The 12,274-nt window shown below is 36.5% G+C and overlaps 1 protein-coding gene across 3 annotated transcripts in view; it reads left to right on the forward strand.

Annotated features, from left to right (window-relative positions):
• The window catches only part of LOC122042887, a 53,715-nt gene extending 41,851 nt beyond the window's left edge, over positions 1 to 11,864 (forward strand). The window contains exons 8-9 of one of the 3 annotated variants that reach the window (XM_042603275.1): positions 3,877 to 4,208; positions 11,158 to 11,864. In XM_042603275.1, coding sequence (XP_042459209.1) covers positions 3,877 to 4,208; positions 11,158 to 11,408 — 583 coding nt within the window. In that variant the 3' untranslated portion in view covers positions 11,409 to 11,864. The remainder of the gene's footprint in view (positions 1 to 3,876; positions 4,209 to 11,157) is intronic. The other 2 variants (XM_042603276.1, XM_042603277.1) reach the window with 2 other exon arrangements.
• Positions 11,865 to 12,274: the final 410 nt, after the last annotated feature.

The following is a 12,274-nucleotide window of genomic DNA, read 5'->3' on the forward strand; positions in this document are numbered from 1 at the left end:
ATCTTCTACTCACTCAAGTTATAGCTCAACATTCACCTTCATATAACATAGCAGGTTTGATCGTTATTTTGTTAAAAATTTCTTTAAACTTTAGAGATACTTTACGATCACAAACATCTCTCTTAATCCTTCTATTTTTTTTTGTAAAATAATCTTAAATACTTAAAATTCTCAATTATAAACAAATCCTTTCTTAACAATTGTCTCATTAAATTTAATATTACTAAATTTAAATTTCATATATTCTGACTTTACTAAGTCCAAACCTTTTACTTTTAAAATTTCCTATTAAGATTCCAATTTAGCATTTACCGTGTCTCATCTACCACAATAATATTATTTACAAACAACATGCACCGCGATATCATATCTTAGATATATCAGTGAGTTCGTTCATAATTAATGTAAAAAGATAGGAATTTAGAGTTGGCTGTTGATGTAATTATATCTTTATGGGAAATGCTTCGGTTAATCCACTTGAATTCTTTACTCTTGTTATTACATCTTTATACATATTGTTAATTAGTTCAATATACGCTATACTAACACTTCTCGATTTTTTTAGAATTCTCCATATAATTTCCCTCATACTCTATTATAATCTTTTTTAAGTCAACGAATACTTGCTTCCTTTCTCGATACTTTTCAATTAGTTGCCTAAGAAGATGTATAACTTCTATTATCGACGCTCCCAGCATAAATTCAAATAGATTTTCGATCATCGTTGTTTCCTTTCTTAATTTTTTTTCTATTATTCTTCTAAAATTTCATGATATAACTTATTAGTTTAATACCCATATAGTTTATATAATTTTGTACTCCTCTATTCTTATATAAGGAAATTAGAGTACTTACTCTCCACTGATTAGATATTTTTTTCATTTACATCAGGTTGAATAGCTTTGTAAGCCATTCAATATTGTATTTACTTATGCACTTCCATACCTCTATCGGAATATGATTTGATCCAATTACTTTTTCATTTTTCATCCATTTAAAACTTGATTTACTTTTGAAATTTAAATTCCATTAAAATTTAAATTTCTATACTCATTTACCTATTTAAATTACCTAAGTTAAGTTGGTCACTTTGACTTTTATTAAAAAGCTAATGAAAATATATCTTTCATCGTTCTTTTATTTCCTCATCATTTGATAATACCATATTATATTCATTTTTAATATATTTTATTTGTATAAGATCTCATCTCCCTCTCTCTCGTTTTAACTATTCTGTAAATGCCCATTTCTCCTTCTTTTGCATCTAATTTTCGATATAAGTATTCAGAATTTCATTCTTGGCTTCATTCACTACTTTCTTGGTCTCTTTCTTGGCTATTGTATACTTTTTAAAGTTTTTCTTATTCTTACAAGTGTATAATATCTTATAGGTGGTTCGTTTTTCTTTTATTTTCTTCTATACTTTCTCATTTTACCATCAAAATTCTTTACTTAGTGGTGTATGTCTCTTTGACTCACCAAGTAAACTTTTGACTATTATTTTTAACTTTAATGTTATCTTATCTCATGTCATATTAGAGTCGCCATGTATTTCTCCTAATACTTGTACCCCTACTATCTTAAATATTTTTTGCTTTCTATCCTTTAACTTCTACCACTTAATTGTAAGAGTCGTATATATTTTCCTTCTATTGATATTATGCTCGAGGTGCATATCCAACATTATTAACCTTTATACTATATTAGGTAGTTAAGTTTCTCAAGAGATGACCTTATAATATTTATAAATATTTTTATTCTTCTTTCTCACTACAAGAATTAATTTTCAATTTAGTATTCCCACTTTTAAATATGGCAAAGTGTTATTTTTTCTTAAAAAATATATGAGCTAGTATAAGGTTATATGCTATCGTAAAATCTAATATAGTTTTCTCTTCTTTATTTCTCGTTCCAAACCTATAACCTCCATGCACCCTATCATATTCATCATTTTTTTTTTCAACAACTGAACTAGGGGTGCTCTGGTTATGATGTTGTTACCCATTGACTGAGGTGCCAGGTTCAAGCCCCCACTTGCGCAGACTCTTATCAATTAAAAGTCCCCAATTTGGGGCCTGTTGACAGAGGTCGCCGCTTCGGCGGTGGGACGCTCTTAGCAACCAAGTGGTATTGAGGCTCCCCAAGAAATCCCTTCGGGGGTTTCTGGGGTATGGGGCCGCGAAGCGGTGGGCCCAGTCATTATAAAAAGTTTACCCTACCTTAGTTTTTGACCCCCACGGGTCATCCGAGATGGTAAGTGGTGGCATGCTTGCCACATGAGGTCGCGGGGTCGAACCATAAGGCTGTCGGGGCGTAAATCCCCGGACCCTGTGTAACTCATCCCACCACCACTTGCCCTCTCGACTGTCATGATTTACCTCCCTCGTGATGGCCTGGGGTCGGGTGCGGCGGGGGCGTTGGGGCCGAGTGATTTCGCTTTTTGCCACATATTCATCATTTTTTACTCTATATATCCATTTAGATATCCTCCTATTAATATCATTTCATTTGGTGGAATATTTTGTAATACCTCATCTAAGTTGTCTCAAAATTTAGATTTGATATTTTTATTTAATCCTACTTGAGATGCATATATGATAATTACATTAATAGTTTCTTTCGCCACCACTATATTGAGAGTTATAATCCTATCTTTCTTTCTAACTACTACTACTTCATTTTTTAATGAACTATTGACAATTATGCCCACTTTATTTTTTATTTCATTCCTTTCTGTGTATCCTAATTTAAATTTTGAATTCTCTATCATCTTTTCCTTCTTTCATACCTAATTTGTCTCTTGTACATATAAAATATTTATTTTTCTCCTAATCATGATATCTATTACCTCTATTGCTTTATTGTGAACATTCTTAGATTCCATGTTCAAAATCTTAGACAATTAATTTTCTTATAATGTTGGGCTATGACTCGAGCACATGAGCAGAAGATGAGAGTTGCAGAGATAAAGATGTTAAGGTGGATGTGTGGATATACGAGAATGGACAGAATAAGAAATGAGAGCATTAAAGAGAAAGTTGGAGTTGCATCTATTGAAGGAAAACTCCGAGAGACACTTTTAAGATGGTACGAGCATGTACTCCAGTTAGACGATGTGAAGCTATGACAAATACGCATATCAAACGAGGAAGAGGTAGACCAAAAAAGACTTGGTTAGCAACAATAAAATAAAATAAAATTTATTTAAGTATAGATGATGATATAGTAGGAGATAGAGCTCAATGGTGTAAAAGGATCCATATATCCGACTCTACCTAATGGGATAAGACTTGGTTGTTGTTGTACTTATCTAACTGATGGTGTGAAAATTGTTGTATATCTAATACTATATCCAAGTTTTAAAGGAGATGTAGCGGTCTTTTACTAAGACGTTACAGTCGGACCCTACAATACGTTCCTTTCGGGGAACAACTTATCATAAACAAATAGTTTGATGATCCATTCATTGAACATTTGTGTGAAAGTCAACACTTAATGCGCAACCCTCACCCTTTTTCATCTAGGCTTGAGATCTGCATTAGTGGGTTTACAAAACTTGAAGGAGCAACTTTGAAAAATTTACAAAAATTAAATTGCTTTTAAAAAATTCATTTTAAATCAACACTGTATGTAACCACACGTCTTTAAAATGATAAGGTAATATCAAACCCACTTTATTGTTGTGTGTTTCAATTTGGATCCATATTTCTTGCATCTAAGTGTCAATGTTACTCACAGATGTGTTATATGCTTATACACACATCTAGATGAACAGATGTGTGTTTCAATTTCCTTTTCGACCAACAATATTGAGCTTAGTTTAACTTGATGGAATGCCTTAAGTTTAAACTGTTCTTGCATCTTCCATGTTCTTAGGGTACAGGAGGGAAGGGAACTACTCGAGGAATGCTTACTTGTCTCAGAAAAGAACAAAGGGTTAGAACATCTTAGTTCAGTAACTCACCTTATTAACCTTGCTATGTCATATTCTCGTTCAAAAAACTTTGTGGAGGCAGAGCGCTTGCTCAGAACATGTTTGAATATTATGTTGAAATCAGTGGGTCCTAAAGATCAGTCAATTACAGTCCCTATGTTACACCTTGCTGTTACATTATACAACTTAAAACGAGATGAAGAAGCTGAGCTTATTGCTATAGAAGTAGTACACATCCGTGAGAATGCATTTGGAAAGGCATCTCTTCCAGTAGGTGAGCCTGTTGTATATTTCTCTACATATTTATATTATAAATCTCTTGCACTGAAATTTTAAGGTGGAATCATTTGCATACTCTAGAAATCATTCTATGACTATCAAACTTTTTGGAAAGAACCAACTGTTATTAATTCATTATTTGGACAACACTAAACATTTTTTTCACTGATAATTCTTAAGATACCAAAAGTATCATAAAGTCTTGTTTGTGAAGTCTGCTAATAAGGAATGTTGTTGTGAAGCCCTGGATTCTGAACCTCTCCATCATGTATATGACCTGACTAAGGCATTTCATAGGGGAATCTTTGAAGAAAATTTTGGCAACGCCTCCATTGTAATATAAGTTATGAATACAACTTTATAATGGGTTGCGTGCCTAACCATCCCTAACATAAAATATAACACAACAAATTTATGGTCACATAACAAGAGTGAAAAAACAAGTGGCAGATAAAGACAAATAAACATTCCCAAGTCGGATTTGTGCTAGTACTGAGACATCTAAGTAGGCTAAGATCATTGACTACTTTTAGCATAAAAATGCCTAAGAATGTGGAGGCTAAGATCTTTTTCCTTCATAAAAATACAACTTAGTTATCCCAAAAAATCTCAGTCAAATTTTCTAAAGATTCTAATTAAGATTCAAATTGTTAAAAAAACTAGAAACTAAAATTTTTTATGTAGGATTTTAAAATATTTATAGAATGGAATTGAAATGACAATGGTAATGGTAATGGGAATGGAATGGTTTGAAGAGGAATCATGAATGAATTGATGAATTTCATTTCTATGTTTGGTTGAATTATGAAATGGAATAAGAAAATAAATTATTGGCAATGTGAGAGAACTATGATACTAATGCGCTCCCAAATCCTTTTGAACCCTTGAAATCCATGGTGCAATGCACTCCTGTTGCCTTCCCCTGATCTCATTCAACCTCCTCAGCAAATCAGTAGCCTTTTCCTTTACTTCCTTCTAAAACACCTTGACTTATAGCAACTCCTTCCCATTTTCCCTCTTCCATGTTCATAGCTTCTACATCATTGACATTGCCATCTTTGTTGCTGCCTCTGACACTCATTACATTTTCTTCCCCATGTTGACGCTATCAATGTGTGCCCCTATGTTGCCTTCGTTCCATGCTCCAACCCAATTAACTTATGTAGCACGCCCATCTTGTTGTTGCTGGCCAAGCAGTACTTTGATCCTGCTGACTCCTTGGTGACAACAGAAGAAAGGATTTCCTCCTTGTATTCACAAGTATGCTCAGCAGATTTGTCTCCTATCCCTGACCTACTTACTTTTGCTACCAGGACACTGCGAATGAAGAAGATGGTTGTTTGCTCTGTCATGGCAATGGCAACGACACTTAGATAGGGAAACGATAGCATGAAATAGTTGTGGCATTTGACAGTGACTTCGTATGTGGTGAGGGTGTGTGTGGCATCTGGTGACTCTTGGAGAAGTATGTTGGGAGGAGTGAGGTTGGAATGTGGAATCTTGTTGGGGGAAATTATTGATTCTATTTTAACTTAATAAATTTGAACTAATAAAAATATTAGTTGGATCTGGAATGAAAAATTACATTCTCAGAATGGTTCCTTCATACTGAATATAGCCTTATTGCATTACCAGTGACATTGTCTTTTTTCGTCTTTGCAGTTACCTGTGAAATAGAAGCAAGGTTGATGGATAATTTCAAACTTGCTTTTAAGGAAAAAGTAGAGTTCAGGTTGATAGTTCCCTTGCTAGCAATGCTTATAATTTATAAGGACTCATCTAAAAAAACATAATATATATATAATATATTATTTAGATGGATCCTTATAAGTTATAAGAATTGCTAGGATTCATCAAAGAAGATATTTTAGATGGGTCCTTATAAGCTATAACTATCAGTTACAAGGAACCCTCAACTTGAACACTACACTTGCCTCTCTCTCTCTCTATATATATAGTTTACAAGAGTTGAATTTGACAGGATTATGTGTTTTATGATAAGTAGCCATTGAATTCAAAATTTAGATATTAAGTTGGTTAAAGAGACATTAGAAATACAATGTTCTTACTTGTTTTATTCAATGAGCATAAAATTGAGTTAACCTCTCTACTTGATTTCTTTGTTGAATTCGTCATTTTCTCTGTTATTCTCTACTTAAACTCTTGTAGGTTTGTAGTTACTACATGAGCTAGGCAGTCGATTTCCCTTATCGACACGGTTGGCTTTTAAGTCCATTTTGTCTAAGTGCTTAGTACTTTTCCACAAGTTTAAAATCTCATTTAGAATCGAGGTTTTCTTGCGAAAAAGACGGGAAAGAATTTTTTTTTTTTGGGATAAGCAAAAGTGGTTTATCATGTATTCAAAATATACAAAATGAGGTTTTAGAATCTATTCATGTTTGATATACTTGAATAGATATCTAAAGATCTATATACATATATCTGCATATTCTTGAATATCCTTTCAACATCTAACTGATTGTCACGCTCCAGAGGAGTCCCTGTCCGAAGAAATTTCGGCAGCATCTCCCCTGTACGGCGGACAATCTGAAACTTTCTACATATCCATATACCTCAGTCACATGCGGCTGGAATAATAATAGTAAATAAACAATCACCCACGCAGTTTATTAGTAGATAAACAGAGCAGTAATAAGATGACTCGAAAACAACCCTACTCCACTACACCGATAAAGCTCAAATCCGATTTTTCCTACACTACACTCATAAAACACAAATCCGACAAACTCACCTCTTCTGCCGTCCAGGCAGGTATGTAGTAAAACATATCGAATAAAAATCCATCGACAAATACAATCCATACATTATCCAAGTATCAAAATAAACCAATTCTAAACATAGTCAAATAAGAAGAAAAACTAAAAGGTCAATAAATCCTCGTGGTATGCAGGGGACAACAACTGGAACTCTCTCCTGACAGCATCAACCTGAAAAATAACAACAATGGAGGCGGGGTGAGTCCAACACTCAGCAGGTACAACTGATATGCAAAGTAGGGAAATAACATCTAGCACTAATCATGCGTACAGTCTCCTGATATAAAAGGATGAAATGCAACTGAAGTATACAGGAGAAAAACTGTACTAACCAGGACCTGGGTATAAGGACAAACAGTCCGAGTGGCATAGAAATCCTGTATGCATGTCAAACATAGGTATCCAAACAATATGCAGCATATAAATGCAGCAAACACAAACACAAGCAATAAATGCATCATGCATATGATGCCAATGATGCGTCCTGGTCACCCCTGACGCCAGTCGATCATCTCACACACAATAGTGAGGCCGAGTGGGTAGGGCTGTGACAACCGTGCACTCTGTCGCACTACTCCTGATGAGTGACCAAGTGGACGGGATGCTGTCGGAGTACACCTATCCTCCTACCCCAAATCATAAATGGGGGAGCGCAATGCTCTCAACTCCCGGTACACGATGACGGGGAGGAATCCCTGCCGGCTAACACGTTGCATCACGCTACCCATGAGTGGACCAACGGAGCCAAACAAAGTCCCTGCTGCAACACACACTGCTTGAATCGACCACTAACCCATGAGTGGTGGTGTGTGCAGATCCATGTAACTGGCGATGTGCTCAACAATAATGGAGCGGACTATCGCATAGCATGCAATCATGCAAATAGTGCATGTCAACAACCACAAAATATCCTGAACTAATCCATATACTTACATAAGGTGCACCATAAGTCAATGAATCAAACAACGGTACACAGATCAGATAAGGTATACAACCTAGGTCCTGAACATGGTGAAACATGGTATGTCACTACCCCCTATAAGCATGTATAAGCAGGTAAGGAATACATGAGATGCAAAACAAGCAATCAACCAAGCATGTAATAAGTATTGGGTAGTGACTAACCGAAACAAATGAGAAACATAATTATTGCAATTTGTTAAAATCACTACTATGTATATCAAACGCCATAAAGTCAGAAGTACCCGCCTCCATTAGGAATGTCCAAATCCGACATCGAGATACTCGTCTCGCGTCAAAGTCCTATATCTAATAGATATACGATTATTTAGCTAAATTCCTATAAATAGCTAAATAAATTCTTTAACCCTAAATTAGGGCAAAACCCTTAAAACGAAATCAAGAGAACCACCAGTAAAGCCACAACTTAGCCTGATCCAATTAAACCCAACCTCACCAAATGCAGTATTTAACTTAACACAAACCTTACCCAAATTTTCCGATGCCTCAACACTGCTCAAATCCTGAAGAACTTACTGCCGAGATCCGGAGAAGCTGTTGTGAGAAATCAGTGACAAATACCACTGTTATCAGCCAACAAATCCAACATAAGATCCCAAATCAACAATCCAAATACCCAGAATACCTTATCCCACCTTTGTATCAGCAGTCCCTTCCCAACCAAACCACACCAGCGGTTGTTGGGTTTGAGCACAAGGAATCGACAGTGGAGGACTTAGGGCACCAATGAAGAAACTAGGGCTCGACGTGGAGAAGGTCGGCTCTGTCCCGTGCGGCGACGGCGCTAGGGCACAGGCGACGCTGCTCCGGTCCAGAGAGGGCAGCGGCGTCGGCAGGGCTCGGCTAGGGCACGCGGTGGCCGACGATAAGAGGTGAGGAGATGGGTTGACGACGGTGCTAGGGCACGGCGACGGCGGCCAACGCTGGGAAACCGGTGCCGGCAGTGGCGTCGATACTTGCTAGGGCACGGCGTCGAGGCTGGCTAGGGCACAGGAGAGAGAGAAAGGGATCGGGTGTGCGGCGAAATGTGACTAGGGCAGAAGATCGGGAGAAGAGAGGAATAAAAGGAGAGGAGGAAGAGAACCGCTCGTGTAGTTTTGGGGAGGAGACGGCGTCGGGGAAAAAGAAACGGAGAAAAAGAAAATAGAACAAATAAAAAAAAATATTTAAATTAACATTTCCTCGCTTATATGGGGTAGCCTAAACAGGCTTTTCCGGAACCCAAATTTTATGTCCGTTAACTCGTCCATACGAGCTCCGAAAAATTTCCAAAAAATTTCCGGAAAATTCCCTATTAAATATTCGCCTATTTTCGGTATTTTACACTAATCCTTATAAAAAAAAAACTACGATTTTGAGCCCTCCACGTATAATGTATCAGCGATGACAAAGCCAAATGGTGAGCCTTTATCACCACCCTACTTCCTCTACAATGTCGTCTGAAGACATAGATCTCTATGTATGAGGCCAGTCACACCAAGAACGAGGAAGAAAGTAAGAGATGGTATAGGAGAAAAAGAAGGAAGAAGCTACGTGGACTTGACTTGATGTCACTTGCACTAGATTTGGCAAAGGGTCATATGCTGACCCCGGGCGCCCCACACCGCCGGTTCCACATCCATCTGTAGAGAGGTAAATCACGAAATTGAGTAGGCCACCACATGAGAGGATATTTCTTCCGGCTTCGTTGGAAATCGACCCTTGGTTGATTTGGTAATTCTACTATGTGGTGACCAACTCAGCCAAGTCCGAGGGGCAACATCACTTGCACCAGAGAACCATGAGGAGGAAGGATTGAAATGGCTTAGATGAGTAATTGATTGCATTACAAGTGCCGGAGAACTGCAAGGAATTGATTGTTGTTGCCATAAGGATGATTTGCCAGACTTCAAGGAGGATCAGTCAGCCACTTTGCTCTCTGAAATTGCTTTGGTTGCTGCAGTCCAATGGGAATGAGGAATTGCAAGGAAGAAGAAGGCTCTTGCTTCTCATCGTCAACTCTTTGCTATGCCAGAGCCATTCCACATCTTGACACCACAGTCAAACATAAATCTCAGTCATGTTGGATGGCATGGCTTAATCATGCTTTTTGATGAAGCTTAAAACAGTTTTCTTTTGCATGGAAAATCACTTTATAGCAGGTATGCCAAAAATTATCTTTAACTGTAAACTTGATAGTCTCATTTGACTCCCTTGATTAATATAGGACTGCTATGGTTTCATCACCAACTAATCATCAAGGTGTAGCGTTCTGCCAAGTTAGACTCTAAGATCAAAACCATTTTACTTTTTTCTTCTCTAATTCTTGAGAACACCTCATAAGGGAAGCTTGTTTTTGGTTTACAAGGATTTGAACTGGGACTGATCAAAGATTGAGTGAGTTAAGCCTTGTGAGAGAATCAAACAGGCAATCACTTGAGTAATTGTTGGGTATCTTTGCTAAATTTCATTTTTCATATTCCTATGTTAATCACATTGCTTACTATGAGTAACTGTAGTCTCTTTCATAGAAAAAATATTCAGTAATAGTTTGATCACATTGCTTACTATTTGTAGTAAGATCATAGTTTGAAAACAGCAGCATTCTCACTTGTAAAGAAAAAAGAAGAATTCTGGTATTGAAAGCTTGGCTGGAGATTGAACAGGCCAAACTCAATCCTCAGATGAAAAGGAACTGACAATGAAGGGTCAACGAAAGGATACAGACAATCTGTGAAAAATTGAACAATATCAAGAACTACTATGAATGCTTAAAGTAGTAGGCCAAATTGGGCTCAAATACTTTTGAAGAAACTTTCAAGCTTTTTCAATACTTTATGTACATGGGTTGATTATCCCATGTACATCTTTCTTAGTTATTCCAATCAGTTCAACTCTTTGACTGAATGGCAGACTATTTATTTGAAAACTTGACCAATGATAAGAAATTCCAAAATAAACACGTGTACATCTTTCTTCAATTACTTAGTTATTCTATGGTGTTCCTAGCATGCCTTATCTTGCATAATGTTCATTAATACTTGTTGAACAAATGCTTCAAATTCTGCAGTCATGTTAACTAACTTAATGATGACAAAAGGACAGTTTATTTAGCATTGTTCATCTTTAAAGTTGGATTCTTTTAAATTGTTCTCATGCTTTATAGGCTACAGGATGATTATTGTTATTATTTTTCATTATTTGTAGGTGAAGCCCTTGATTGTCTTGCATCAATTCAGATGAGACTGGGGAAAAATGATAATGATGTGTTAGCAATCCTCAAAAGAGTGTTGACAATTCAAGAGAGCGAACTAGGTTATGAGAGTGAGGAGGTTGTGACAACATTAAAAAAGGTTGCCTTTTATGTGGATAAAATGGGAAAGAGGGATGAGAAACTGCCTCTTATGAGAAGATTGTCTTTTCTCAAAAGCAAATACAAGAAGAAAGTATCAATTTGAGGCAAGGCACTACAGTATGATATGCCAGTTTTTCTATGCAACTACATCTTCAGACTAGTATCAGCCATGCAACTCTTGAAGCTACCACCTACTCCTCATTGTGGACATGTGGAAATCTTCTTTAGCTCAAGCCAATCAGATTGTAACAAATTATGCAGCGAGAAACATAGTGAAATTGGAATGAGATGAGATATATGCTGCATAGCCATCATGTATAGAATGCATCGAGAGCATGCTTACTCTGACATGGATTCTCTTTCATAGCTTGAAACAAACTTCTGGTTGTTAGCTCAATGGAGAACATCAATTCAAGTAATTCATGATTTAATTATAATTGAGATAGGCTAGAGCATAAATTTGAATTCTAATTTATGTAGATGTATCATCTTTAACAGACACCATGGGAGTTGCACTGATGTATTTGATTTGAAAGTCCAATTTTTTTTTAAACATAAATGCTTCTGTCGCTTATCTTCAGCTCTTCGTTAGTTATACTTTGCATCCATAATGCATTTATAATGCTTCCCTTATACCAAGGCTTTCTTTATTCAGGTGACTCCTTGAAGAGATTTTATTTTAACTTTCTTGAGCTTTATCAGGGACATTTCAATTTGGCAATCATCTATTTTTGAAGTTGTTAATATGTCACACCATCTCTCTCATCAGCCATATCTATCGATGATCTAACTTTTAGGAAATTTTGCTTAAGTTGTTGGATGAATATCACTCTTAAATGCCTTTGTTGAACTGATACGGCTATGCATGGATACCCCCTGCACCATGTTAAGGACTTGATTGGGTGGATCCTTAACCTCCGGATATCTTTAAAACATAATAAAATAACTAGAAAAGCAATACACTGGTTG

This window comes from Zingiber officinale, chromosome 2A (assembly GCF_018446385.1).
Source record: "Zingiber officinale cultivar Zhangliang chromosome 2A, Zo_v1.1, whole genome shotgun sequence".
Classification (NCBI taxonomy): Eukaryota; Viridiplantae; Streptophyta; class Magnoliopsida; order Zingiberales; family Zingiberaceae; genus Zingiber; species Zingiber officinale.